Below are 26738 nucleotides of genomic sequence, written 5' to 3' on the forward strand. Positions count from 1 at the left end.
TTCCTATTTGTTTCTTAATTTTTCATAAATCATATTTTGTCATTTTCATCGGATAGTTACTAACAAATTTTTACATCAATACTATTAAAAAAAAGTCATATAATTTGGGAAAAAAGTGCAAATTACAAAAACAACTTTGAAGTACGATGATAATTGTAATTACCTCATTGAACTTTCAATCGTAAAAATTGAGATCCAAAATTTCTATCATTGTTAAATTGAACCCTCAAGATTATAATAATGGTTGAAATTGGGACCAAAAATGATAAAATTGAATCTTCAAAATTATATAAATGTTATAATTAATACAGTTATATAAATTTCAAGGTACAATTTGACCAAAATATTTGTACAAGTTTGAGGGTATAATTTTTAAAATTGAAAATTTAAAGGTATAATTGTAATTACTACGATATTGTTGAGGTGGTTTTTGTAATTTGTAAAAAAAAGGGAAACGACACGTGTTTGCCATTTACAAACTAAACCGGGTTCACACCGACGGCCGGGTCCGGTTCATCAGGACTCATAAACGGCAAATCGGCGTCATATAGAAGAAGAATTAGGCACACACCAAACAGGCAAAAACACAGGCCAACACATATTTCCATTTATTATTCTCTTTCATTTTTCATTACAATTTATTTGGTTCATCGACTCTACATTTCACCAGCGAAAGCGAAGGGAGCTTGCGTGAGATCTGGAAAGCAAAAAGCGACGCATTACAAAGGAGGAGAGTGAAACAGAGACGAAGATTTTCTGTTTTCAATCCAAAGCCATCTCCAACTTCTTCAATTGATTTTGGCGATTCCAATCGAGGTCTGTTCTTTATTTCCCCCAAATCATTTTCTCTCATTACTTTTCTTGATTTTTCTCCTGCTTTGCGCTTCAATTAAAAGGATTTGGTGCTTTCTGCTTTAAACTGGATGTGCGACTCTTGGAATAGTTTAGGATTAGTTTAGGAGGAGGTTTGTTATTTGGTGATAGCTATGATTTGAAACTAGTTCGTGTTTTGGTTTAATTTATTGGTGTTGAAACATGAATGCGGCGTTTACGAGCTGTGAATGAAATATTGTTTGTGTAGAGTTTCGGTGCTTGGAAAAGATGAATGATTCATTGGTGATTACCATTTAAGTAAGTGTGGGGGGAAAAAACGGAGTGGATCGGATGGACAAGAACAAGAGCCGTTCCGATCTGCTCGCCGCAGGCAGGAAGAAGGTAAATTCGTGTTCCTTTTATTTTTATTTTAAAATATATGTCAAGCGTCTCATTTAGTAAGTTGAATGGGAAAATGTAGAAGTATTCCATTACTGTAGCCGATAGTTTCACAAAAGTGAAATTCGTTTTGCTCATTTCATAGGGTTTAATGTAGACCGAGTTGGGTAACCAAATTTTGCTACTTACTCTATTTTCATATTTACCCCTTTATTTTCCTTTCTTGAGTTTCCAATGACTCCCAGTTGGTAGATTCCTTTATGTTCCAGGAATATTAATTATTTTAAGTTTGGGTTTGGGTATTAGTTTCTAGTTCATGGGTGAAGAACATTGATTGGAAGAATTCTGCGCGTCAAAATTCTGAACATATATTTGATTTGATTGAGATTTATCATTTTTAACCTTCAAAGGACCTTTCTGTCCTTAGAATGGAAAAAATTGTTTTCTCATGCACCAGCTACTACCATTTGGGTGTGGGAGACTGAAATTTATGGTTTCCCCCCTTTATTTTCTCTATTCATCAGCTCCAGCAGTTCCGAAAGAAGAAGGATAATAAAGGCAGTGGTAGCCAGGGAAGTTCATCAAAAAATAAAAGTAAATTGGAACAGCATGATGCAGATGCAGATGCAGACATTGCGACTGGTGCTGCTAAATCCACATCTGGGAGGTATTCCACTGATGGAGTACTTATATCTAGTGTTGACTGCGATCCAGATACTGTCGATTCTTCAGCATCACCTTCTACAGAACATTCCTTGGCAGCAGAGATTAATCATTCAACAGTTTCTGTTAAGCAAGAGATGGATTTGGGTGAAACATCAGCAATTGACCAGGCAGAGATTCCGATGCAGGAAGTGGGGTATAGGGAGGACTGTGATCAATCAATCCAAAATGCTGAGGCCGCTGGATTTGTATCATTTGAACCTTCCCTTCCTACCGATGCTGAAGAGAACAATAATCATATTTCTAATTTGTCTTCCACCGAATCCTCTTCCCAAATTTCTTCTGCTTCTGTGGAGCAGCAAGGAAAAATAGTTGAAGTATGGGGTGGATGTAGGGAAGAAGAGCTGTTGCCTTCACAGTCTACATCTTTGTTGCAAGCAAGGGAAGATGTAGGTTGTCCTCTTATTCTTTGGTACTTATTTGCTAATGTATTTTACTCATGGTTTGTCCCAATAAACTGCGTGGTCAGGGAAACCAAGTGCAAGTCATTTATAATTAAATATATCCTTATTTTTTTGATTGATAGGCATGGAGGATGCACTGATGCAATCTGGTCAAGTCCATGAAACAGAGCTTGCAGGAGATAAGCAGCTAGAGACTGGTGGCACGAGTGAGTCAGCAGCAGAGACTACTTTTAAGGAAACATGCTGCAACGAAGAAGAGGTTATTGCAACAGATGTGGTATCTGTATCTGGTGCTGTAACCGAATCAAACAGTTATTCAATTTCTAGTCCGGGAGAAAAATTAGGTATGGAGAATAGTTCAAGTAGTAATAGAGATAACTGGAAAGAAGAAAGACAAGTTCATGCAGAAGCTACGATACATTCAAGCACGTGTCAAGTGCAATATATACCAGAAGATAATTTTGCAGATCAGTCGGAGGGCCACGAAAGGGCTTCACAAACAAGTGTGAAAATTTCTGATGCGGGAGATACCAATTCTATCTCCCATAATGCACATATGACTGCAACTTCGGATGCACAGTCAGGGACTTTTTCTTCATTTGGACAAGATTGTAAATTTTTTGATTTACTGGAGAGAATGAAAGAAGAGTTGATAGTAACAAGTTTCTCGAAAGATATCTTTAACATGCAAATTACTGAACAGAATGAACTACAAATGGAGCTTGATAACCATCGTTATAAATCAACCAATGATATGTCTCTGCTTAATACCTCACTCAATGAAGTTGTTGAGAGAAATCAGAGCCTCGTGGATGAACTTTCACATTGCAGATCTGAACTTGTGGATGTTTCAATTGCGAAGGAGGAGCTCAGAGATCAGCTGCTAACTGCAGAGGCAGAGATAGAAAAGCTTTCTTCTAGAACTAGCGAGACAGAGAATAGCTTGGAAAAGTTACATGGAGATATGTTCAGATTAACAAAAGAGTTGGATGAGTGCAAGCATTTGGTGACAATGTTAGAAGGGGAGAATGAAAGATTAAATGGTATTATCACTTTTGAAAACGAAAATAAAAGGAAATTAGCTGAGGAAAAGGAGTTGTATGACAATGAGAATGAAAAGATATTATCAGAATTAAGTAGCTTAAAGAGTTTGAAGGTGGCTCTGGAGGCTGAAAATTCTAAGTTAATGGGGAGTTTGTCATCAGTAGCAGAGGAAAAATCAAAACTTGAAGAAGAAAGAGAGCAGTTGTTTCAGGTGAATGGGACTCTGTCAGTTGAACTTGCCAATTGTAAAAGCTTGGTAGCTACTCAACAAGAAGAAATTATGAACTTAACCAAGAACCTTCTACTGGTAACAGAGGATAGGACAAAGGTTGATGAAGATAAGAACCGTTTGTTTCATGAGAACGAGAAAATGGCGTCTGAGCTGATTGTTCTTGATGAGAGACTGTCAACTGAACATGAGGAACGGGTAAAGTTCGAGGGTGACCTTAAAGATGCATTAGTGCAGCTTGACCAACTCACGGAGGAAAACGTATTTCTCAGCAACAGTCTTGATATACATAAATTTAAAATCGAAGAACTTTGTGGTGAAATAATGTCTCTACAAACGAGATCTACAGAAGATGAGGATCAGGATGAAAATGCGGACTCCGACCAGTATCATGGAAATAAGTCTCAAGGAAATGTTTCTTCCCAGATCACTTTCGAGAAATGTTTACCCGATACTTCTTCTGTTCTTGCTGGTGGGAAACCCTTCATGGTAACTGAACAGGAATTTTTTGACGATTCTCTTGGGTTTGTAACCTTGGGTAAACACTTAAAGGAAGCAGATCTGATGTTACAGAAACTTGAGAAGGAAATCACAGGGTTGCAGTCCAATTCTACCTCTAGCAGGTCAGGCAGTAAAATGGCTGCCCCTGCCGTTTCTAAACTAATTCAAGCCTTTGAATCAAAGGTAAATGTTGAAGAGCATGAGGTGGAGGCTGAAATCCAGTTACCTAATGATTCATTTAATTTATCAATTGAAATTGTGGACAATTTGAGAGTACTGCTTCGTCAAGTGGTCGTGGACAGTGAGAATGTCATTATGTTGCTCAAGGGAGAGCGTGATGATCGGAAAGTTGCTATATCAAAATTGAGCGAATTCAAGGATAAATTTGAAGCTTTGGAGAACCATAGTAATGATTTGGTGATAGCCAACATTGAGCATGGGGTTTTATTTGAATGCTTAAAACATCACGTGGATGATGCTGGTGATAAGATCTATGAACTCGAGATTCTTAACGAGTCTTTAAAGCAACATGGCATGCACCACAAAAATTCTAATAGTGAGCTTGCTGAAAGGTTATGTGGATATGAATTAAAACTTGCTGAGTTGGAGTGTCAATTATGTGATCTTCATCAAAGCTCAAATGAGATGGTTTCTTTGATATGTAATCAGTTAGACAATTTGCAGGAGGGAGCAATTGAAAGGACAATGACACTTGAGAAGGACTGGCACTCTTTCTTATTGGAGCTTGCTGAAACATTTGCTAAGCTTGATGAATCGTTAGGGAAATCTGATACTTCAGCCATTAAATTTTGCACTAGTGACCAATTGCCTAGCTGCATTGCTGCCTCTGTCATAGATGCTGTGAAAGTGATTGATGATCTCAGAGAGAAACTTCAAGCTACTGCCTCCAATGGCGAAACATTTAGGATATTATGTGAAGAAGTAAATGAAAAATATGATAATTTGTTTAGAAAGACCGAGTTTTCTGTAAATATGCTGCATAAGATATATGGTGAGTTGCAAAAACTTTATATTGCTTCTTGTGGTTCTGTAAGTGGAAGTGACATGAACATGCAATTCAAGATGTTGGGCGATCCCTTAGATTACAGCAACTTTGAGGCCTTAATCAAGCCACTGGAGGATTGTATTAATGAGAGACTGCAACTTGAGTCTGTAAACGATAAACTTCGCTTTGACTTGCAACATAGGACTGTAGAATTTGCTGAGTTTAGGGAGAGATGCCTTGATTCTATTGGCATTGAAAAATTGATTAAAGATGTTCAAAGTGTGTTATTACTAGAAGACACTGAGAAGGATCGTGCTGAAATACCTGCCTCTCGTTTGGAATTTATGGTATCATTGCTTTTACAAAAATACAGGGAATCTGAGTTGCAATTAGGCTTATCTAGAGAAGAGTCTAAATCCGTAATGATGAAATTCACTGAACTGCAGGAAAGTGTGCATGACTTGAGCAACTTGATTCTCGATCATGAATGTGAAATTGTTCTTCTAAAAGAAAGCTTAAGCCAGGCACAGGAAGCCTTAGTGGCTTCTCGATCTGAATTAAAGGATAAAGTTAATGAACTGGAACAAGCAGAGCAGCGAGTGTCTGCAATCAGAGAGAAGCTAAGCATAGCTGTTGCCAAGGGAAAAAGTTTGATTGTACAACGGGATAATCTGAAGCAGTCACTAGCACAGACTTCCAGTGAACTGGAGAGGTGCTTGCAGGAGTTACAGATGAAAGACACTAGGCTTCACGAGACTGAAATGAAACTTAAAATCTATTCAGAGGCAGGAGAGCGTGTTGAAGCACTGGAATCTGAGCTTTCGTACATTCGAAATTCTGCCACTGCACTAAGAGAATCATTCCTTCTTAAAGATTCAGTTCTTCAGAGGATAGAGGAGATTCTTGATGAACTTGATTTGCCAGAGAATTTTCATTCAAGAGACATAATTGAGAAGATTGATTGGTTAGCCAAGTCAAGTACTGGCGAGAATTTAGTCCATACGGATTGGGATCAAAGGAGTTCAGTTGCAGGAGGCTCAGGCTCTGATGCTAATTTTGCCATTACAGATGCCTGGAAAGATGAAGTGCAGCCGGATGCAAATGTTGGGGATGATTTGAGAAGAAAATATGAGGAGCTCCAAACAAAGTTTTATGGGTTAGCTGAACAAAATGAAATGCTTGAACAGTCATTAATGGAAAGGAATATTATAGTCCAACGATGGGAAGAGCTCCTCGAAAAGATTGATATTCCTTCACACTTGCGGTCCATGGAACCAGAAGATAAAATTGAATGGTTGCACAGATCCCTTTCAGAGGCTTGTCATGATAGGGATTCTCTTCATCAGAGGGTCAATTATTTAGAGAACTATTGTGGATCCTTAACTGCAGATCTGGATGATTCACAGAAGAAAATTTCTCACATTGAGGCAGAGCTCCAGTCAGTCTTGCTTGATAGAGAGAAGCTCTCTGAAAAGTTGGAAATAATCTATCATCATAATGACCATCTATCATTTGGAAGTTTTGAGAATGAAATTGAGAACATAATATTACAAAATGAATTAAGCAATATGCAGGAGACATTAATTTCTACTGAGCATAAAATAGTGAAATTGGAGGCTTTGGTAAGTAATGCATTGCTAGACGAGGATATGAATGATTTGGTTTTTGGGAGTAGCAGTATTGAATTTCTTGAATTGATAGTGATGAAGCTAGTTCAAAATTATTCAGCATCTTCTTTAGGGAATGCTGTGCCTGGGAGAGCTATGAATGGACCTGATACTGAAGAAATGCTTGCCAGAAGCATAGATGCGGATGTTGCTTGGCAAAATGATGTAAACGTTCTCAAGAAAGATCTAGAGGATGCAATGCATCAATTGATGGTTGTGACAAAGGAGAGGGATCAATATATGGAGATGCACGAATCTTTAATTGTCAAGGTTGAAAGTTTAGATAAAAAGAAGGATGAGTTGCAGGAACTGCTAAGTCTGGAGGAGCAGAAGTCAGCGTCTGTCAGAGAGAAACTAAATGTTGCTGTCCGGAAGGGAAAATCTTTGCTTCAACTACGAGACAGTCAGAAACAAGCCATTGAAGAGATGACCACTGAGTTGGAACAACTGAGATCTGAGATGAAATCTCAGGAAAATACTCTTGCTAGTTATGAGCAGAAGTTTAGGGATTTCTCTGTTTACTCAGGAAGGGTGGAGGCTTTGGAATCAGAGAATCTGTCTCTGAAGAATCAGTTGACTGAAACAGAAAGCAATTTAGGGGAAAAAGAATATAAATTGGGATCAATTATTAACACTTTAGATCACATTGAAATTAACGTTGATGTTAATGAAACTGATCCCATCGAGAAACTGAAACAAGTTGGAAAAATGTGCTCTGATCTGCGTGAAGCCATGTTTTTATCTGAACAAGAGTCTATGAAGTCCAGAAGAGCAGCAGAGTTACTTCTTGCAGAATTGAATGAAGTTCAGGAAAGAAATGATGCTTTTCAAGAAGAGCTAGTAAAAGCTTCCGACGAGATTGCTGAATTGACCAAGGAAAGAGACTTAGCAGAGACTACCAAGCTTGAAGCTCTTTCAGAACTTGAAAAGTTATCTACTCTCCACTTGAAGGAAAGAAAGAACCAAATTTCTCAATTTATGGGATTGAAATCTGGCCTTGATCGACTAAAGGAGGCCTTGCGTGAGATCAATGGCTTACTTGTGGATGCTTTCTCTAGGGATTTGGATGCCTTTTACAATCTGGAAGCTGCTATTGAGTCCTGTACTAAAGTTAATGTTCCTACTGAGGTCAATCCTTCTCCTTCCACTGTATCTGGTGCCTTTAAGAAGGACAAGGTACGTTGGTTCCTCTGTAAATTTGCCTGGTTCCCTTAATAGCCGTTTCATAATTCATTACCTGACCCCTGGTCAGACTGCCCCTTGGGTCAAGCATTTTTCAGAGTTTACGACAGGAAACTTGATTTTCGTATTGAAAACTTTTGGTTCCGCTTTTAAGGTGTGGGTTTGAATAGCATAACACAAATCCATGCTCGGTTGCTAGTTCCATAAATCCAAGTTATTGAGATTATTTATTTATTTATTTATTTTTTTAATACATTGACGTATGAAATTTACAAAAGGGCAAGTTATTGAGATTGTTGAATCTGGTTTTCTCAACTCAGCAACATAGTTTTAGGATAACTCTCTAAATTTTTTATTCATTGCATCTAATCTTGTCTTTAGCCTCTTTCTCCCAGAATGCACTCACAAGTCTTCGGTAAACACGTTAGTTAAATAAAAACAAGGCTAAAAAACACTTTTGGGCCTGGAATTTTCTTGAAAGTATCAATTTAGTCCTTGATTTGTAACGATTTAGTTCCTGTACTTTCAATTTTGTAAGAATTTAGTTTCTGAATTTTAGTATATAACAATTTAGTTCCTGAATTTTAATATATAACAATTTAGTCCTTGTACTTTCGAAATTGTAACAATTTAGTCTCTGACGTAAAATAATTCAGCAAAATTAGATGTCAAACTAATGTAAACTTTGTATTTTTTAAAAATATTGAGTCTCTAATTAGTTTAATGATTTATTTATGCATGAAATTTCATTAAACCTTAACATTAATTTCTATAATAGGGACTAAATCTTTACAAATTTTAAAGTTCAAGGATAGATTGTTACATAGTAAAGTTCGGGGACTAAATTGTTACTTATATGAAAATTTTAGGGACAAAGTGATTTTTAACCTAAATTAATGGTAGTTTTTAATAAATAACTAAATAAGGTAGTCAGAATTGTAAATAGTACATAATAAAGGTTTAAATTCTGTTTTGGTTTCCATGCTTCTGAAAATCTATGTTGGTTTTAATCAATGGGCTTATTGACGAGGATTCTTTTTCTTTTAGGGGAGATTTTTTGCTCTGGATTCCTGGTTGAACTCCTACGCTAATGCTCCTGTCGATGAAAATGTTGCAATGGAAATACATAGTCAAGTTGTGCATCAGCTAGAAGAATCGATGAAGGAAATTGGGGGTCTGAAAGAAATGATAGATGGCCATTGTGTGTCAATTCATAAACAGTCTGACTCTCTATCTAAGATACTGGGAGAACTTTATCAAGAAGTTAATTCACAGAAAGAGTTGGTCCAAGCATTAGAGTTGAATGTGCAACAGAGTGAATCAGTTGCAAAAGATAAAGAAAAGGAAGGTGATATCTTATGTAGAAACTTTGCGGTGCTTCTTGAAGCATGCACATCTACAATTAAGGAAGTTGACCATAGAAAAGGGGAACTAATGGGAAATGATTTGACTAGTGAAAATTTGGGGCTGGATATTGTTTCCACAACACCTGATCAACTTTCATGCAGTCGAAAAACTCATTTATTGTCTGAGGAATATGTCCAGATGATTGCTGACAGGTTGCTGTTAGCAGTGAGGGAATTTATAAGTTTGAAAGCTGAAATGTTTGACGGGAGTGTAAGGGAAATGAAGGTTGCAATGGCAAATTTGCAGAAAGAGCTTAAGGAAAAGGACATCCAGAAGGAAGGAATTTGCATGGAGCTTGTTGGTCAAATTAAGGAAGCAGAAGGAACTGCAACTAGATATTCGCTTGATCTCCAAGCTTCAAAAGATGAGGTACGTAAGTTGGAGAAAGTAGTGGAACAAGTGGAGGGTGAGAGAAAGGTTCTGGAGCAGAGATTAAGGGAGATGCAAGATGGTTTGTCTATCTCAGATGAGTTACGGGAGAGGGTCAGATCGCTCACAGATTTGCTCGCAGCAAAAGACCAAGGTATGTTAAATTGTGCTTAAATCCTTCATATATCCACTGTTCATATTTCATAAGATTATCAATACTCAGGCTGGCTTTGCTTGATGTCCACAGAAATTGAAGCATTAATGCATGCACTTGATGAGGAAGAGGTGCAGATGGAAGGTTTGACCAACAAGATTGAGGAGCTGGAAAAAGTCTTGAAGCAAAAGAATCAAGAACTTGAGAGCATTGAAACTTCTCGAGGGAAGCTCACAAAAAAGCTCTCAATCACAGTGACAAAATTTGACGAGCTTCATCATCTATCTGAAAGTCTCTTAACTGAGGTTGAAAAACTTCAAGCACAGTTGCAAGAACGGGATGCTGAAATCTCCTTTTTGAGACAAGAGGTAACAAGATGTACCAATGATGCTCTTGTTGCAACTCAAACAAGCAACAGAAGTACAGAGGATATTAATGAGGTCATAACATGGTTTGACATGGTGGGAGCTCGGGCGGGGCTGTCTCATATAGGTCATGATGACCAGGAAAACGAAGTTCGTGAATGCAAGGAAGTCCTCAAGAAGAAGATAACATCAATTCTAAAAGAAATTGAGGATCTTCAAGCAGTATCTCAGAGGAAGGACGAATTGTTGCTGGTTGAAAAGAATAAGGTAGAAGAACTGAAACGTAGGGAATTGCAACTAAACTTGCTTGAAGATGTTGGAGATGATAATAGAACGAGCAGTGCAACCCCTGAAATTTTTGAATCTGAACCATTGGTGAGATCTTTTGTAGCTCTTTTCTTTTCTTTTGATTATTTTGTTTCTTACGTCCTGTTGAGTGAAATTAGTTCATGGAAGTTAGCCTAGAAATAGGGACCTGCCTTGTCGCTTTTACTTCGGAACATAATTTCTTGCAATTTTTGATGTTGCACGATTCTGTTGAAATAGCCTCGTGCATAATCCTTTGCATTTTCCCTTTTAACTAATTTATCAACTAAAGTTTACACGTTTGCTTGGTTTGCCCCAGTAGATCCACGTCAAATTACTTTTGTTCAATTCTCTCTCTCTCTCTTTTTTTCCCTGAAGTAGCAGAAGTAATTTAACTCTTCGTACATTGTTTTTGTCACCGTTTTGTGTCGAAGCACCCTGTGAAAAGTTCTACCTTATGCATTCTTGCGCAGATTAACAAATGGGCTGCAAGCAGTACTTCTGTTACACCTCAAGTTCGTAGCTTGCGCAAAGGCAATACTGATCAAGTTGCAATTGCCATTGATATGGATCCTGCTAGCAGTAGTAATAGATTAGAGGATGAAGATGATGATAAAGGTAAAATTCTAAAATTCTAAATTATTGTGGTTACGGTCTCCTTGCTTTTCAACTTTTTCATTTGTCAGATAGCTTAAACTTACTGTTCCTTTGATTCTCGTCCATTGTAGTGCATGGTTTCAAGTCATTAGCTTCATCGAGACTTGTTCCAAAGTTTTCAAGACGTGCAACAGACATGATTGATGGTCTTTGGTAGGCATTCAGATACTCTTTTCAGTCACTTAAATAAATCTATAAAATCTGAACAAGTGTGTAACATGATTTTGTATACAATTTTGCTAGGGTTTCTTGTGATCGGGCACTGATGCGGCAACCTGCATTACGACTGGGGATTATATTCTATTGGGCCATATTACATGCACTCGTTGCCACATTTGTAGTTTGAGCTAAATCGGTTAGTTATTCATCTTTTGGTTAAATTAGACAAAATACCTCTGTATTTTGTCATTTGTTTAAAAAGTAGGGTAACTGCATCGGGTAGCGCTTTTAGGGATAATAATTAAGTGTATAACAATATTTTCAAAGAATTGCAAATATAGCAAAATCTATCAGTAATACTCTATTACTGATAGACTTCTACAAGTGATATGGACCCTCTACTTACGGGTCTATCACTTATAGACTTTGAAAGCAAAGTCTGAATTTTGCTATATCTGCAAATTCTTTTGCATTGTGCTATATATGCAAACACTTGGCCTGATTGCTATATTTGCAACTCCCGCTAAAAAATAACCATATGCCTTCAAAAGTTGTAATGTTACTCTTGACCTTCCATAAGTGTTTCTAAACTACCATTTGGAGTAGAAATCAGGACCAAACACCACCATGATGTTATAAATCATTGTCAAACTTGTTCCAAATCTCAATTTTATATAAATTATAAAAAGCCAAGGTTAATATTGCAATTTTTTATCCTTTCAATATATATCTATATGTATATGTATGTAGGTATGTATTGCAATTTTTGAAAGAATAAGGGTATTTTAAACAAACGAGCAAGTTTACTGGTATCTTTGACAATTTAGCTTTCATCTTTTCTGTGGTGGTTCACAAATATATTTACTTATTTGACCTTGAAGTAGTTTGTATGTTCACGTATTTTGTTACATGCTGTACATCATATCAATGGAGATTCTTAGTCCTCTTTTGCCTTCTCCCTTGTCCAGGTCCATATCGGTTTTGAATCGAAGAGTGGAGTTCGTATAACTGGTTCCCCTCCATCTCAAATAGATAATTAGGCTCGTCATTCGTTTGTACATGTTTACTACTACCATTAGAATGGTCAGATTATTTTTTTCCTTGTATTTTTTTTTTGTTCATCCAAGCGACTGGGATTTCCCCCATTTTTTCCTAGCAAATCCCAGATTGATTGGCTGCATCAAATAAAGATCACAGAATCCTTGTCTATTACAAAGTATAGATCATCAATTTGTTTACTCAGAAAAACCTTTCAGATTGTACCAGACATAGTTATTCTTGTTACAAATTTTGCTACAAAGCCTAAAAAAGGCTTTCCAGCTTTTAGATAAGCAAGCTTTTGCATTCTTTTCAATTTATTTTAATTTACATCTCATTGGTCCTTAAATTGTAATTTTTGTTTCTCAAATTGGATGGTTGTGTTTGTGTAATATAATATTTCACTTCTTTAAACCTTAAGTTATGATTTTATAAAATGTTTCTGCTTGTTGTAGCAATACAAGTTAGTAAACTAATGAGTGTAAATTAAACTTGCATTAAAACTTCTCATTAATGACGTTTAGCAATAAAAAGCCACATGTGGGTAAGTACAATCGACAACAAATTCCAGCTCATGTGAACATTGACAAAAAGGCAGGAAGCACAGCTAGTTTATCTTGTAGAATTTATTCTCAACACTATGCTAAATGTCACCTCTGTCATTTGTTACTATCTCATTATTATTAAGGTAAATTGCAAAGACTACTCTCAATGTATGATAATAGTTGTAATTACAACTTTTAGGCTTTCAATTTTACTACCTCGAACTAAAATAGTTTTAGAAGTTAGAATCTCAAATGATAAAAATTAAACTTTCAAATAAGTTTTTATTATTTGAGGGTCTCATTTCCACTGCTATTATAAATTTGAGGACCAAATTTTAACAATGTAAAAATTCAACGACTAAATTTTCATGCTTGTGATTTTTGTAATTTTTCATGTCATTAAGAGGTTGGGTTTATATCTACTCCCACACATTGAAATTTTAAAAAAAAAAATGTAACTATTACAACTTCTAAGTAGGAGAAAGAGTTGAGGAGTTATTTAATGTAGAATTAAACAAAGAAAACCATGAATGCCTTTGAGATTAATCAAAAGGCAGAGGAGCTGTTCTAGAGAAGCTTTACTTGATCTGCAAAGCTCTTGATATTACCTTTTGGATTCTCTTCAAACCTTGCTATCTTAAAGTACTTCAGCTCCACCCCCTCCGCTTCCCCTTTCAATGCAAGCTCCGCCAGTATCCTCCCGATCGCCGGTGACATTTTGAACCCATGCCCCGAAAACCCGCCACCGATCACCACATCTTTTTCAAATTCCCCTCCCAAAAAGTCAATCACAAAGTCTTCATCCGGTGTCATTGAATACATACACAATTGCGTCGCTATCGGATCACTTGAATCCACCCTCCCTCCAAACCTCTCCTCTATCCATTCCTTCAATGCAGATATCGGTAGCCGTCCTCCACTGCCCCACGATCGCTTATCCGGGTTGCACTGATGCCCACCGTGCATAGCCACCTTAATTAGTCCTGGAAACTCCAACGATGGCGTCCCGTAAACATACGGGTTGCCATAGCTAGCAAAAGTCGGAAAGTCCCCTCCGATTGCGTACTCGGCCTCGGCCCCTTCCTTGATCCTCCAATAGGAAACAGTAGCCTCCAATGGCTGAATTGGCAATTCAATCCGACTAACTGATTTAACTAACTTTCTAGCCCAAGCTCCAACTGTCACTACACATTTTTTTCCACTAAAGCTCTCCCCATTGGCTATTGAAACAACTATTCTTCCATTACTCTCATCTCTCTTAATCTCCACCACTTCCGCATTGTCCTTCAAAACGGCGCCGTTTTTGTAAGCCAAACATTGGAACATCGAAACCGCCTTCGTCGGCTTAATTACACCGCCGTATTTGCTCCACACCGCCACCCAGTCTGACGGAATCTCTACCCTGCCGGAGTACTTCTCCGCCAGTTGCCCACGATCCAGGACCATATGAGGGATTGAATGCTTTCGGCAGGTGTCGACGACGGCGGCGAGACTTTTGTCGTCGGAAGGGCCAATATCGAGCTGTTCCGCCGGAAAATAGACTCTGTAGCCAATTTCCGCCTCCGCCATCCGCCAGAGCTCGTAAGATTCCATAACGAGGCCATGGTAGTAATCCTCTGGATAGGTGGCGCGTATGGTACGAGATTCGCCATGAGAAGAGCCTCTGTGATGAAGAAAATCAAATTGCTCGAGAATCAGAACTCTGTTCCCTGTTTTAGCGAGATGGTACCCCGTTGAACTGCCCATTACGCCGGCGCCGACGACGATTACATCGAATTGAGTGCCGGAGTCAGCCATTTCTCTCTCCGATTTGATTTGGGATTTGTTTTCCTTTTTTCTCTCCGACGGAGTCTCCGATGAGAGGAACGGAGTTGAATTGTTGAAATTGAAAATTATTTGTGGAGATTCTAGGAAGGTGCTGAAGTACGCTGAAATTACGAAAATGGCCATTTCCATCTTTTAATTACCTTTTCTAGTTCCATGACAATTTAAGTTAATATATATTTTCTGTCTTTTTCTAAAAGTAGTTATAAAAATATTTTCAATTGATTCTCTCTTTACCAACTCCACTTTATCAATATTCATATACGATGAACATTGGCTTATATGTAATTATGTATTATGTAATATAAATATAAATACTAAAAATGTGTTGAAATGAATTAAAAAATCAAATTGAAGTGATATAAAGAAAAGGGAGATAAAATAGAAACGAAAGTATAAGGTGTGAATGATTCGCAAAATTAGTTCAACGATAATTGATATAAATTCTTTCATTCTCCTGACGTAGGAGATTCAGTCACTCATGTAATTGTTTTACACTAAAGAAATGTCACATTAGATATTTACCTATAAATTATAATTTTATTAAGCCAAATGATAAGGAAGTGAATAATAATAAGTTTTGTGAAATTAAGGGTAAATTTAGTAGGAAATAGAAATCGCGCTGATACGTGTTGTATATAAAATATGAAAGAAAAATTTTCATGTTTGAATTTGATAGCATTTTAGTCCAGTTTTCAAATTTGACTTTAAGTTTGAAGATTGATTTTAGTAGTATTTTCATCATGTCATTAAATCTTTATTAATTACTAACAAAAGCTAATATGAGTTTAATGTTTTCCCTCCCTTTTCTCCATCTTCTCTCCCTTCCATTCATGACTATATATATATACTAGTCAAGAAATACGTGTGATGCATGTAAAATATTGTAGTTCTAATTATTATTTTTTAAATAATAATGTTTAGCATATAATATACAAATATATTTACAATATATTATAGAACTATGACAATTTTGTAGTTCTAATTACGTGTGCATCTCACATATATATTGGAAGAATTGAATTCGATGTGTAACTGTCTTCGTCTCGAACGTATGCATCCAATTGACATCTATTGTATCCTATTTCGAAGAGTTGTATCATGATAACATCAATTGCACTTATTCGATCTAAGACTTTATTTTTTAAATATATAAATTTATTTTGTAAACTAGAAATTGGAAAATTCACCACCATAATCTGTCGTAAGACACCTACAATCGAAAAGTCACAACTGCTCGACAAAAAGAAATATGAAAATTTATAAAAAAATATAAGGAAAAAAAATAACAAGTAAAGATTCTCTCTATATAATTCCTTTTAATATAGTAGAGGTAGAGATATGTATTGTTTAGTTGCTACTCCAGTTTAATATTATATAATTTAGTTTGTATTTATTTGAGGTAAATTTGTATTATAATATTAATTAAAGATACTATTTTATTATTTGCCTCGTTGGTTTGGGATGCTCCTATATCAATAATCGTAAGTTTGAAGCTCTCCCAACGCACATATCACTTTTTATTTTATTTTTTTTTTCTTTATAGTTTTGGAATATAGCTTTTAATTTAATTTAATTTAATTTATTTATAATTTTGAAATACTAAAACAACTTTTGCTTTCTATTTCATATATATATATTGTAACATTTTAAATTTGAGTGCAATAGATTTCTATAATTTAAACAATGTCATATAGATCCAAAACTTTTTAAGTTTTATATTTCATAAAATCCTAAACTTTAACCATGCTCAATAGATCTGTGAATTTTTGTTTTTTAAGTTGTATATTCTTTTAATAAAATTAAAATTATTTTTTCTATAAATGAATATGAAAATTTTAATATTGTATCTAATACTGAAATCTTAAAAAATATCGAATAATTTGAAAACTACGTCACACAACATTTATACATACATACACATATATATATCACATACATACATAACATTTAAGTTTTTACATACATACACACACAACATTGATACTTGTGTGATTTTGTGGGGGAATTGTTAGACATAACACTTTTAAGTTTTTACTTTACAAAATTATCACTTTTTTTTTTAAAAAAATTCATTCAAATAGTTTTTCTTGATCCATTTCGGACGATATCGACCATTGACATTTAGTTTAAAAAAACCATTTTTTCTAACTTTGGCCCTTTTGGACCCTAGATACATCTAAGAGAGATTATACTGAAATTTTAGTAATTTTTCCAAAATATTATGTGATCTTTTTAAATCTTATACCAAATCTTATATATTTTCAAATTTTATCCAAAATCGATTACATTTACAAAATATTATATCAAAATCTTATGTAATTTTTTAAATCTTTAGTCAAATTTATAATTTCCAAATCAATTTACCAATTATCTAAATAAATTTTTTTAGATGGATCTTAGATGATTGATTTTGATTTTTAAGTTTTTTAAAAGATTAATTTTTTTTAAAAAAAGGTAAAATATGGAAAATATATAAAATCTCAGTATAAATCTCAGGCAGATTAAAGTGAATTTTCAGATAGATTAATACCGAGATTTTACATATTTTTCATATCTTACTTTTGTTTTTTTTTTGTTTTTTTTTTTTTTTTGCAAAATTTAATCTTTTCCAAAATTTAAAAAACATTTGAAAATTTAGAAATTCATATAATTATAAAAACATAAATTGACCTAAAATTATATAAGAATTGAATATAATATTTGATAAAGATAATCGAATTTGGAGAAAATTTGAAAATATATAAGATATAGTATGAGATTCCGATAGATTATTTAATATTAGGAAAAATTACTAAAATCTTGTGTTTAATCTCTCCGAGATGTACGGAGAAAGACCCAAAATGGCCAAATGATAAATTAAAAAAAAGTAAATTTTTTAACTAAATCTCGATGGTCGATCTCGCCTAAAAAAGACTAGTTTAACGACTTTTCAAAAAGCATGTTAGTTTTGAAAGCTGGAAAGTTGAGGGTATTATTTTTGACAATTTCTCGAGAATAAGTTTATTAATGTGATTTTGAGATAATTTTGAATGAAACTAAGTGAAAAATAAACCGGGCTCACAAATCAAAGGTATAATTTGATTAATTTATGAAAGTTTAAATTTTAATTGATAATATATTAGGTTTTAGTTTTAGTTGATACAACTATAAGAATTTTGGGGTATAAATTGCTTTTTCTATTATATATATCTTTTGTGTCAATCCAAGCATAGTTCAATGGATATAATTGAATTAATGACTTTGATCTAAAAAATTGATAGTTCGATCTTCCACCATGTAATTATTGAACTAAAAAAATTAATATATGACTTTGAGGTTGTAAAAATTTGGTTTAGGTACTCTACAGTTTATATTGATTTAAGTCCTTAATATTATTGTTAAGATTTAATGATATTTACATATGTAGATTGACAAAGATAAACATATTTACGTTGTTATATAAAGAACTTGTTTTAAACAATTTTGGAAAAAAAAAACTTAGGTTTCGTTTGATAACAAATTTCATTTTAATTTTTAGTGTTTGAAATTTATACTTGTTCCTCATAATTTTTTTTACTATGTTTTTCATATTTCTTAAAGAAAATATTTCAATTCTAGGTCAAATTTCAAACGAAGCAAACCAAGATTTTCAAAACTTTTTTTATTTTTTTTAAAAAAATTTTAGTTTTCAACTTAATTTTTTTTAAAATATTGATTTTTTTATATATAAAAAAAATTATAAACATGTTGGTTATCTTAGTATAAGCTTAAATTTTAAAAGGCAAAAAACCAAAGGATTTTCCAATGATGCCTAAATAATGGTTATAAATAAAAAAACGGTTCACACGAGTCTTCCAAAGAGTTCTTGATGGAAGAATGTTCTCTCTGGCCCTTAGAATTACTACCATTGGAATGATAGGAGCTCTCTATTTATAGAGCTTTCTAATGGGCTTCATAGGTTTGGGCCAATTAATTGGACTTGGGCTTGACTTTTGGGCCCTATTAATTAGACTTAGGTCTGACCTTTGGGCAAACTAATTGGATTTGGGCCAATTTTGGCATTTTAGGCCCAAATTAAACTCATATTTGGGCGTAACTGGACCAACACCTAAATTATAATGTCAAATAGGGCGAAATTAATTTTATTCAATCCAATGCTCGTGATGGGAACACGTGATGTCAATGCTCGTGATGGGAACACGTGATGTCATCAGAATATGTCTTCAATTCCAATTTGGGACCCATGTCGACTCTTAACTGATCCCAAAATTGTTGATTTTGGCATTTTTCATTAATTAAATAAATGACGTGGTAATCCATGATTGGTCAGAAATTTCTCCTCCAACAAATACCCTTTTTCGAGATTTGTGCACACATGTGGTGGATGATTCTCGAAAAAGCTAAAGCGGACATCGAGATGCAAGTAATTCGGTCTTGACTTCGATGCCCCCAATTTAATTAAACCGCGAATTTAGTGACAAGTTTAACTAAAATTTGTAACAGAGGATGACCAAAATTTTAATTTAAGAAAAATCTCAACCTTTATCTCGGACTAAAGAAACTTACGTGCTCTGCAAACGCTTACAACCCCCTTATTCGATCACCGTCTACCTTGTAGCACTGTTCGTATATCCTAATCGTCATGTGAGTGGTCTTACAAAGGCTTACAACTCTCCCATCCGATCACCCTAGGGAGGATCCCAAAAAGGTATGCCTCGTAGCGCCATCATGCTTCCTGTAAAGTATCTCTTATCGAAGAGTTCTATGAGCGTGTTCGGATCGCTCCGATCTCACAGTGTCCGAAATACAACAATAAACATTCAACCATACAGTTATGAAAACAAATAGTAATTATCGGCATGCTATGAACAACAAAATAACAAGGGAATGAGTTGTCATACCGGTTGAAGACAGTCTTCAAACTTTGGAACTCAATGCAATGAAAACCTCCACCCAATCGTCAACGTAGCAGTACGCACAACCGCAAACTCACGATCGCAACGGGAACGATACCATCAGAGAAGAGCCTAGGGTATTCTTGGCGTGAGAACCCAAAGCGTGGTTTTTGGTGAATTTGGTAGAGGAAGGAGGAAGCACGGATCGTGTAGGCGATAAGCAAGTGGGAGGGAAAAAGGCGCTATCGCATAGCACGATGATTATCGTTTTGGAGACACTACACGATCATGTAGGTTTTACTGAATGATCGTTTAGGAAATGATATACGATCGTTTAGCAAACTCGGGACACACTATGATCGTTTAGGGAAGCTATGCGATCATGTAGGAACTATCGTTCGATTGTTTAGGCGCGAGGTGGACGATCGTTTAGGTGGAGAAGGACTATTGTATAGGCTCTCGATTCTCTTAAGCGATCGTTTTGCTTTCACCAGCACGCTCTCTCTTTTTCTTTTGGATGACTATTCAAAATGAAACAATTTCATTTTTATTTCATCGGTTACAATAACCGACTCATTCCCACTAACCCATGTCCAAACGTGATTTTTGGGTTAATTATCATATAATTAACCAACTAAAATATTAATAAATATAATCATATTATATTTTTATCCTACAGTTTGATATCACATATCTACTATAGTATTTTCTCCTCTACTTGATATAAATCATATTTATATCTAATTTCCTCTAAAATAATGTATCTCATACATTTAGCCAATTATATCATATATAATCAACCAGTCTAATTATATCATATATAATCGAACTTCCTCTTATCAATTTGAATATTTCAAATTAACCCAAACATTGGTTCTCCACTTTATCCAAGCTACCCAGGGGACCTAATGGATATGTGGCTCGAAGCTCCAACAGTCCCTGAATAGTTGACTAAACTCTTTAGCCATGAGATCCACCATCCGTTAACTGTCAGGCATTCCACTAAAGACCAACAGCTGAACTCTTCTTACCACAGATATATTTCTGTGTCCATCAGATATAACCAATCATGAGTAAGATGACCCTTCACAGATGCTCGTAAGTACAGTTAGGCCAAATTACCGTTTTGCCTCTGTAGTTACATCTCACTCCTTAAGTACCACTGATTCCTCTAATGAACAATAAAACATAGTCCAACTATGTGTGAACACCTCTCGGGCCAAGAGAAGGTGTGTGGCGCCACATCGTTCAAGCCTCGGAATCAGCTCTTAAGGGAACTATCTATCTACTTACCCCTGTCACAGGGAAGAAGTGAATTCCATCTTGTGTAACTGAGTTCCTAGCTCCCAGATCAGGCGAATCCTTAAAATGGTAGGTTTGAATCAGCGACCTGGCCACTCGCACCCATACAAATCAAAGGATCGTCTTCAATGGCAGGAGTTCCCAACTCACTCAGGATTGAGGTCATGTTACCTATGGTCATTCTAGTGAAGTGAAGTCTCTGTAATAAACGATGTTATATAACGAGACGTTAACACTTCGTAGTCAGGCCTTATACAAACTCTTTGTATAGGACACCCCCGCTCGCATGTCCCCAAAAAGAATGATTAGGTTAGAGCATATGTGACAAGTCATAGCACTTGTGACCATTCCACAAAGTAGATCGCGTCTATAGCGTTACTAGGATAAGGTTTCCCTCCTATATCCATATACGACAGACCATTTTGGTTATCACTCAAGACATGATTCACTTGTATGTCACCACATACATGCTTGAGTCATATATAGATAACCAGGGATTTTATGTTTATTGGTTTGTGGTAAAGCAAATAAAACAAGCAACTAAGCAAAAATACAAGATGTAAAGTAAATATCATATATTAACAACACAAATGTTCGTACAAACTGGTTACAAACTACAGGATATGAGACTTTAGGGCATCAACCCCAACATCTTGATCGTCATGGGAGGGGTCCCGCAAAGGCTTATAACTCTCCCATTTAATCACCCTAGGAAGGATCCCGGAAAGGTCCGCTTTGTAGCATCGTTCGTGTATCCTGATCGTCATGGGAGGGTCCCGAAAAGGCTTACAACTTTCCCATTCAATCACCCTAGGAAGGATCCTAGAAAGGTCTATCTCGTAGCACCGTTCGTGCATCCTGATCGTCATGAGAGGGGCCCCGTAAAGGCTTACAAGTCTCCCATTCGATCACCCTAAGGAGGATCCCAGAAAGGTCCACCTTGTAGTGCCGTTCGTGTATCCTGATCATCATGGGAGGGGCCCCACAAAGGTTTACAACTCTCCCATTTGATCACCCTAGGGAGGATCCCAGAAAGGTTTGCCTTGTAGCGCCATTCGTGTATCCTGATCATTATGGGAGGGGCCCCGCAAAGGCTTACAACTCTCCAATTTGATCACCCTAGGAGGATCCCAGAAAGGTCGTCATGGGAAGGGCCTTCGATCACCCTAGGGAGGAGCTCAGAAAGGTCTACCTCGTAGCGTCATTTATGCATCCTGATCGTCATGGGAGGGGCCCCGCAAAGGCTTACAGCTCTCCCATTCGATCACCATAAGAAGGATCCCATAGAGGTCTGTCTTGTAACGCCGTTCGTGCATCCTGATTGTCATAGGAGGGACCCTGCAAAGGCTTACAACTCTCCTATTCGATCACCCTAGGGAGGATCCCGGAAAAGTTTACTATAGTTCCCTCATTCCCCCATTTTTTTTAGCAAATTGTCACGGAGAATAAGAGTTTTTTTTTTTAATATCTCTAAACCCTATGGTTGGGTTCATCCCCCTGTGACATTTTTTTGCAGAACGATGGTTCACTTCGCTGAGCACATTTCATCTGATGAGAGATACCTTGTGATTCTTAAAGACCGGAGTCAGCCCATAAAGGAAGGGCTCAACCTTCCTGTGGCAAATTCATTAACAGGTCCTTTCCGTGATTGCTGGTCAAGTCTAGACGAAAACATGATCCTTTCCAAATTATCGATGGAAGTGCCTTTGACCCAGGGAGAGCGTGCATGGATCTTGCGATCTTCTATTCATGAAAAGACCCCTAATCTATATCGAGTGCTAACTCTCGGATGTCGTATAATTGAGGGCTAGGTTTGTTGGACCATCATGAAAAAAGTCCCTGGAGAATTCGACTTCGTTGACTGTTATTGGGAGTGGCTTGAGGTTGTAGTAGGTCAAAACGAGCGATTCCTTCGTGATACTAGTTTGTTTGGTGCAGTGACGACCTTCTTATACACATATGATCGCGGTGCTAACATAGTTCGAGCTTTCTTTTTGCCCTTCAACCAACACTTTTCATACCGCGGCGGGCGAAGCATCAATTTCTTTATGGGACCTTTGGTTGCTCGAGGCCTTCCGGTCAAATGAAGCTTTTAGAAGAAGTAGTTCCTTTCCTCAAAGAGCTAACCGGTTACCGCGACAAAGAGAAGTACTTGCCGAAAACATGTGAACACCTTTTTCAGGCGTATTTTTCGATAGTGTGCTCATAGAGAGAAAACCGCATGACTTCTTCGAAGCATGACTCCTTAGTGTCTATCAGCTTCTGGATCTCTTTTTGGTTCATGGAGGCTTGCAAATATGACAAGCCCATTACACGGAAGCAAAAGAAAGCCTCTCAGTCCTGGTCTATGCAAAATCATGACGGTATGCATATCACGTTTCGAGATTGGTCAAGCAAGGAAAACATGCTATTCGTGGAACTAGAGGTAGGAGACGAGTTGAAGGACAAAACCTATCTGGCCGCCTTTCTATCCCGCTGGTTATGTCTTTTTGTATTTCCCTAGAAGGGACGTTACCTTCGCCTCAGGATCTTCAGAATGGCTAGCTTAATGGCTCAATGGACTGTTTATAGTCTCGCTGTTTTGGTCTTGGCCTTTATCATGGCCTAGGGCTGATAACAGAGGCTTTAAATCCAATCAGGTGTATGGACTTTCACTTCCCCATGCATTATGTCCATGGCTAGCTGGCCCTTACTTCAACACGCATTACCTCGTTCCTGCAGCTGTTCGTGGTCCCAAGATGGCCAGCTTTTCTGATGAAGGTGGCTTGATTTACTTCAACGAGTACGAGGCACGAGAGCTGATCCATAGCGGCGCCAGTATTCAGTGGCATGCGAGCATTCATAACAGGAATAGGCATGAATGCCTAACTGATGGTAGATAGCTATCTTTTCTGAAGTCCAGTTATTTCTCCATCATGTAGTCAGGCTACTTATCCTCCCAGTTTGGGAATGTCCAAACTATAAAGTCATATAGTCCCTTTCGCTTCACCCGACAGTTTAGCTTCCATCAGGACATTTCGAATGATATAGGGGGAATACCACCCACCCCTACGCTGAAGAATGTTTTACATTACTGGAGAGTATGCACGAAACGAAAGCCCTTGTCTTAGGTATTCCTGCCAGCTCGTACATTGGATTCGAACACCCATGTCACTCCATGGTTCAAGGATTGGTGGTTAGCAAAGCACGGAAACTACTGCGAAGAGAATCATCATCTGTTAGTGAACAGTGCTATTCCTCCCCCAACGCCACCCAGACTACCCAAAGGTAGAGGAATCAACCATGGGGAGAAGCAGCTTCGCTTGACTGAGGATGTGGCATCGACCGCACAAAAAGATGCTTTCAAATCGATTGAAGAGGACGATCGTAGTATTACCAACAACCATTACTGGAAGCGACCCTCCAAAAAGCACAGGACATCAGATACCGATTTTCTTGAGAGGATTCAGAATGATCAACTGGCTTCTAACGCTCTTAACCTACTGGTACATCGTTTTTTTTTTTTTTTGGTTTTTCGTCTCATCTCGTCTTTTTTACTGATTTACATTTAGTCTCCCTTTTTTTGTAGTCACCCTTGAACCTCTTTCTTCAAAGACTTAAGGCATCTTGAAGCGAAGAATCTTTGGTGGGCTCTTTTGTCGTTGACTCAGCCGTTGAGGGAGTGGGTACCTCTGAAGCGCTGCCAGTGGATCCCACGCCAAGGTCCTGTCAAGTGCGTGCTATCCCCGATTGTAGGATCATATCAGCAACAACGGAAGCATAAAGATCATTAAAGCATTCTAATTCATTAATTTTGGAAAAATATAAAGCATACTCTTGCAGTAAACAAGTGAATTTCATGACATACCTCTTGTATAACTTCTTCAAAGCTTGATCTCCAGCTACAATCTTCTCAAATCTTGTTGCAGACCACCTCAAGATCATCCCCCACTATTCTCTTAGTGCTATAGATTGAGTTTTGGGACTCAAAACAAGCTTGAATCAAAGGATGAAGGAGAATAGCTCAGAGCAGCAATCTTGTTGAAGAATCCTTTTTTAAACCCGAATTTTCTCTAAAATTCTCTTTTGATTGCATGCCAAAATTTCACTCCAAACTCTTCAATATATTGCAGATCAACTTGCAAAGGAGAGAGTTGCATGAGTTGTAGCTCATGTTCGGAGTAAGACAAGGCAATGGTGAATGTTTTTTTTTGTGTGAGCAAGTTAGGAGATGGATAATGGAAAACCAAGTTTTTCCATTTTGTGTTTTATTTTTCTATTTTCCAATTTTATCTAAAAAATCAAAACTTGATTTTTTAAAAATCTATTTCACCTTTTGTTTCCCCTTTGACTGTTAGATCTTTCAATGCACCGTTATATCCTTTCTCGTCCTGATACCCGAGTGAGGGCCCCCTGCGACGATTGGGGTGCCCGAATGTTCCTTTATATTTGATTTTAAAACTGAAAAATTTAATTAATTTCATAAATTAATTTTTTAAAAATAAAAATTAATTAATTTAATATAAAATATTAAATTAATTTTTACACATATCCATCTTTATATATTTAAATCATATTTAAATGTAAATTCTCCTATTCCGTTTAATTCTCAAATTAAATATGTAATTATATCTCATATAATTACTAATTTACTTAATTCTAATTTGAACGTTTCAAATCAACTTATCATGTTATTTTAGAGCTAGTAGGGGGACCTCGCGGACCTACAGATCATGGGCTCCAACGATCCGAGATTAATTGGCTAAACTCATTAGACCAAATTAATCCCCATTTGCTAACTAATAGGTCAATACACTAAAGCCCATAGTTGCACTCCCCTCACTGTAGATATATTATGTCCACATGATTTAACCACAAGTCGACCCTTTACAGGTTGTTCATAATAACGGCTGGATCAAATATCTGGTTTACCCCCGAGATTACGTCTTATTTCTTAAGTTCCCACTGGTCCTCTAATGAACAACTAGTTTGTGATCCAATCACTAAACCAAACTCTTTCAAGCCAGTGAGAGGGTGAGGCCCCTTGTTCAAGACCTGGATTTAGTACTTGAGAGAACAACCTTTCTCCTATCCCTAAATCGAGTAGGCGTGAACTCCATCTTGCACCCTATGTCCTCAGCTATCTATTAGGTCTTACCTCTGAAATGGGAGTCTTATTGAGCTAGTGTTGTTGAGCCAACCCTCATCTATGAAAATCTAAGGGTAATTCCGAATAAATAGGAGTTCATAGTTAGCTTAAGATTAAGATCGAGTTACCTAGATCATGTGCTTTGGGCGAAGGCCCAGGGTACATTGCCACTAGAGATTGAGGGAACTGCATGAGGCTGGTTTCACAGAGCAGCGTCTCTCCCGCTTTCATCGGTGGAAGGATAACGGGTCGGTTCATGGTTTCCCAATAGTACCTTGTGGATAGTTCTAGCTAATTGAAGAAAATCGGAAACGAGATTTCCATGAGCAGCGGAACAAGACTATTCCAAATTACAATCATGAATGAACATATATTTACAGTCGACTTCAAACACACGGTTATATGATTATACAGAGAAATTACAGCAAGAATAAACTCAATAAACAGAGATCAAACTCTATGCACATATGAGAATATGTCTTCACGCTCTGTTGCGCGACTCTGATTGAACAACAGTAACCACGAGCGCTCGATCTACACGACCACAACATAGCACAAACACCGCACGAACACTTCGCGCTCGTTTTCAACGATCTCCTCGGTCACGAAATCCTCTGCAACACGAATGGACTCTTCCAA

At 36.8% G+C, this 26738-nt stretch overlaps 2 protein-coding genes across 4 annotated transcripts; one reads left to right on the forward strand and one right to left on the reverse strand.

Annotated features, from left to right (window-relative positions):
* Window positions 1–556: 556 nt before the first annotated feature.
* On the forward strand, window positions 557–12716 carry LOC120085742 (nucleoporin). Of its 3 annotated transcripts, none has more exons than XM_039041917.2 (10): window positions 557–816; window positions 1082–1215; window positions 1737–2328; window positions 2462–7962; window positions 9016–9898; window positions 9992–10638; window positions 11043–11187; window positions 11298–11379; window positions 11470–11581; window positions 12354–12716. In XM_039041917.2, exons 2-9 carry the CDS (start codon window positions 1165–1167, stop codon window positions 11570–11572), a joined length of 8004 nt encoding a protein of 2667 aa, XP_038897845.2. In that variant the 5' UTR covers window positions 557–816; window positions 1082–1164; the 3' UTR covers window positions 11573–11581; window positions 12354–12716. The 3 variants fall into 3 exon arrangements, with proteins under 3 accessions (XP_038897845.2, XP_038897846.2, XP_090174067.1); XM_039041918.2 differs by having other exon boundaries at window positions 562–816; window positions 1737–2324; XM_090317941.1 differs by having other exon boundaries at window positions 566–816; window positions 1737–2347.
* A 630-nt stretch (window positions 12717–13346) lies between these two features.
* On the reverse strand, window positions 13347–14906 carry LOC120085018 (FAD-dependent oxidoreductase family protein). Its single transcript, XM_039040837.2, has one exon. It carries the CDS (start codon window positions 14763–14765, stop codon window positions 13536–13538), a length of 1230 nt encoding a protein of 409 aa, XP_038896765.1. The 5' UTR covers window positions 14766–14906; the 3' UTR covers window positions 13347–13535.
* Between the last annotated feature and the right edge of the window lie 11832 nt (window positions 14907–26738).

Source organism: Benincasa hispida, chromosome 9 (genome assembly GCF_027475165.1).
Source record: "Benincasa hispida cultivar pf3 chromosome 9, pf3_genome.v1.1, whole genome shotgun sequence".
NCBI classification, from domain to species: domain Eukaryota; kingdom Viridiplantae; phylum Streptophyta; class Magnoliopsida; order Cucurbitales; family Cucurbitaceae; genus Benincasa; species Benincasa hispida.

Coding starts and splice junctions, on each gene's coding strand:
- LOC120085742 (XM_039041917.2), top strand. CDS start 1,165: ATGGACAAGAACAAGAGCCGTTCCGATCTGCTCGCCGCAGGCAGGAAG. Junction 7,963..9,015: donor GTGCCTTTAAGAAGGACAAG/GTACGTTGGTTC, acceptor TTTTTCTTTTAG/GGGAGATTTTTTGCTCTGGA. Junction 11,188..11,297: donor GGATGAAGATGATGATAAAG/GTAAAATTCTAA, acceptor CGTCCATTGTAG/TGCATGGTTTCAAGTCATTA.
- LOC120085018 (XM_039040837.2), bottom strand. CDS start 14,765: ATGGCTGACTCCGGCACTCAATTCGATGTAATCGTCGTCGGCGCCGGC.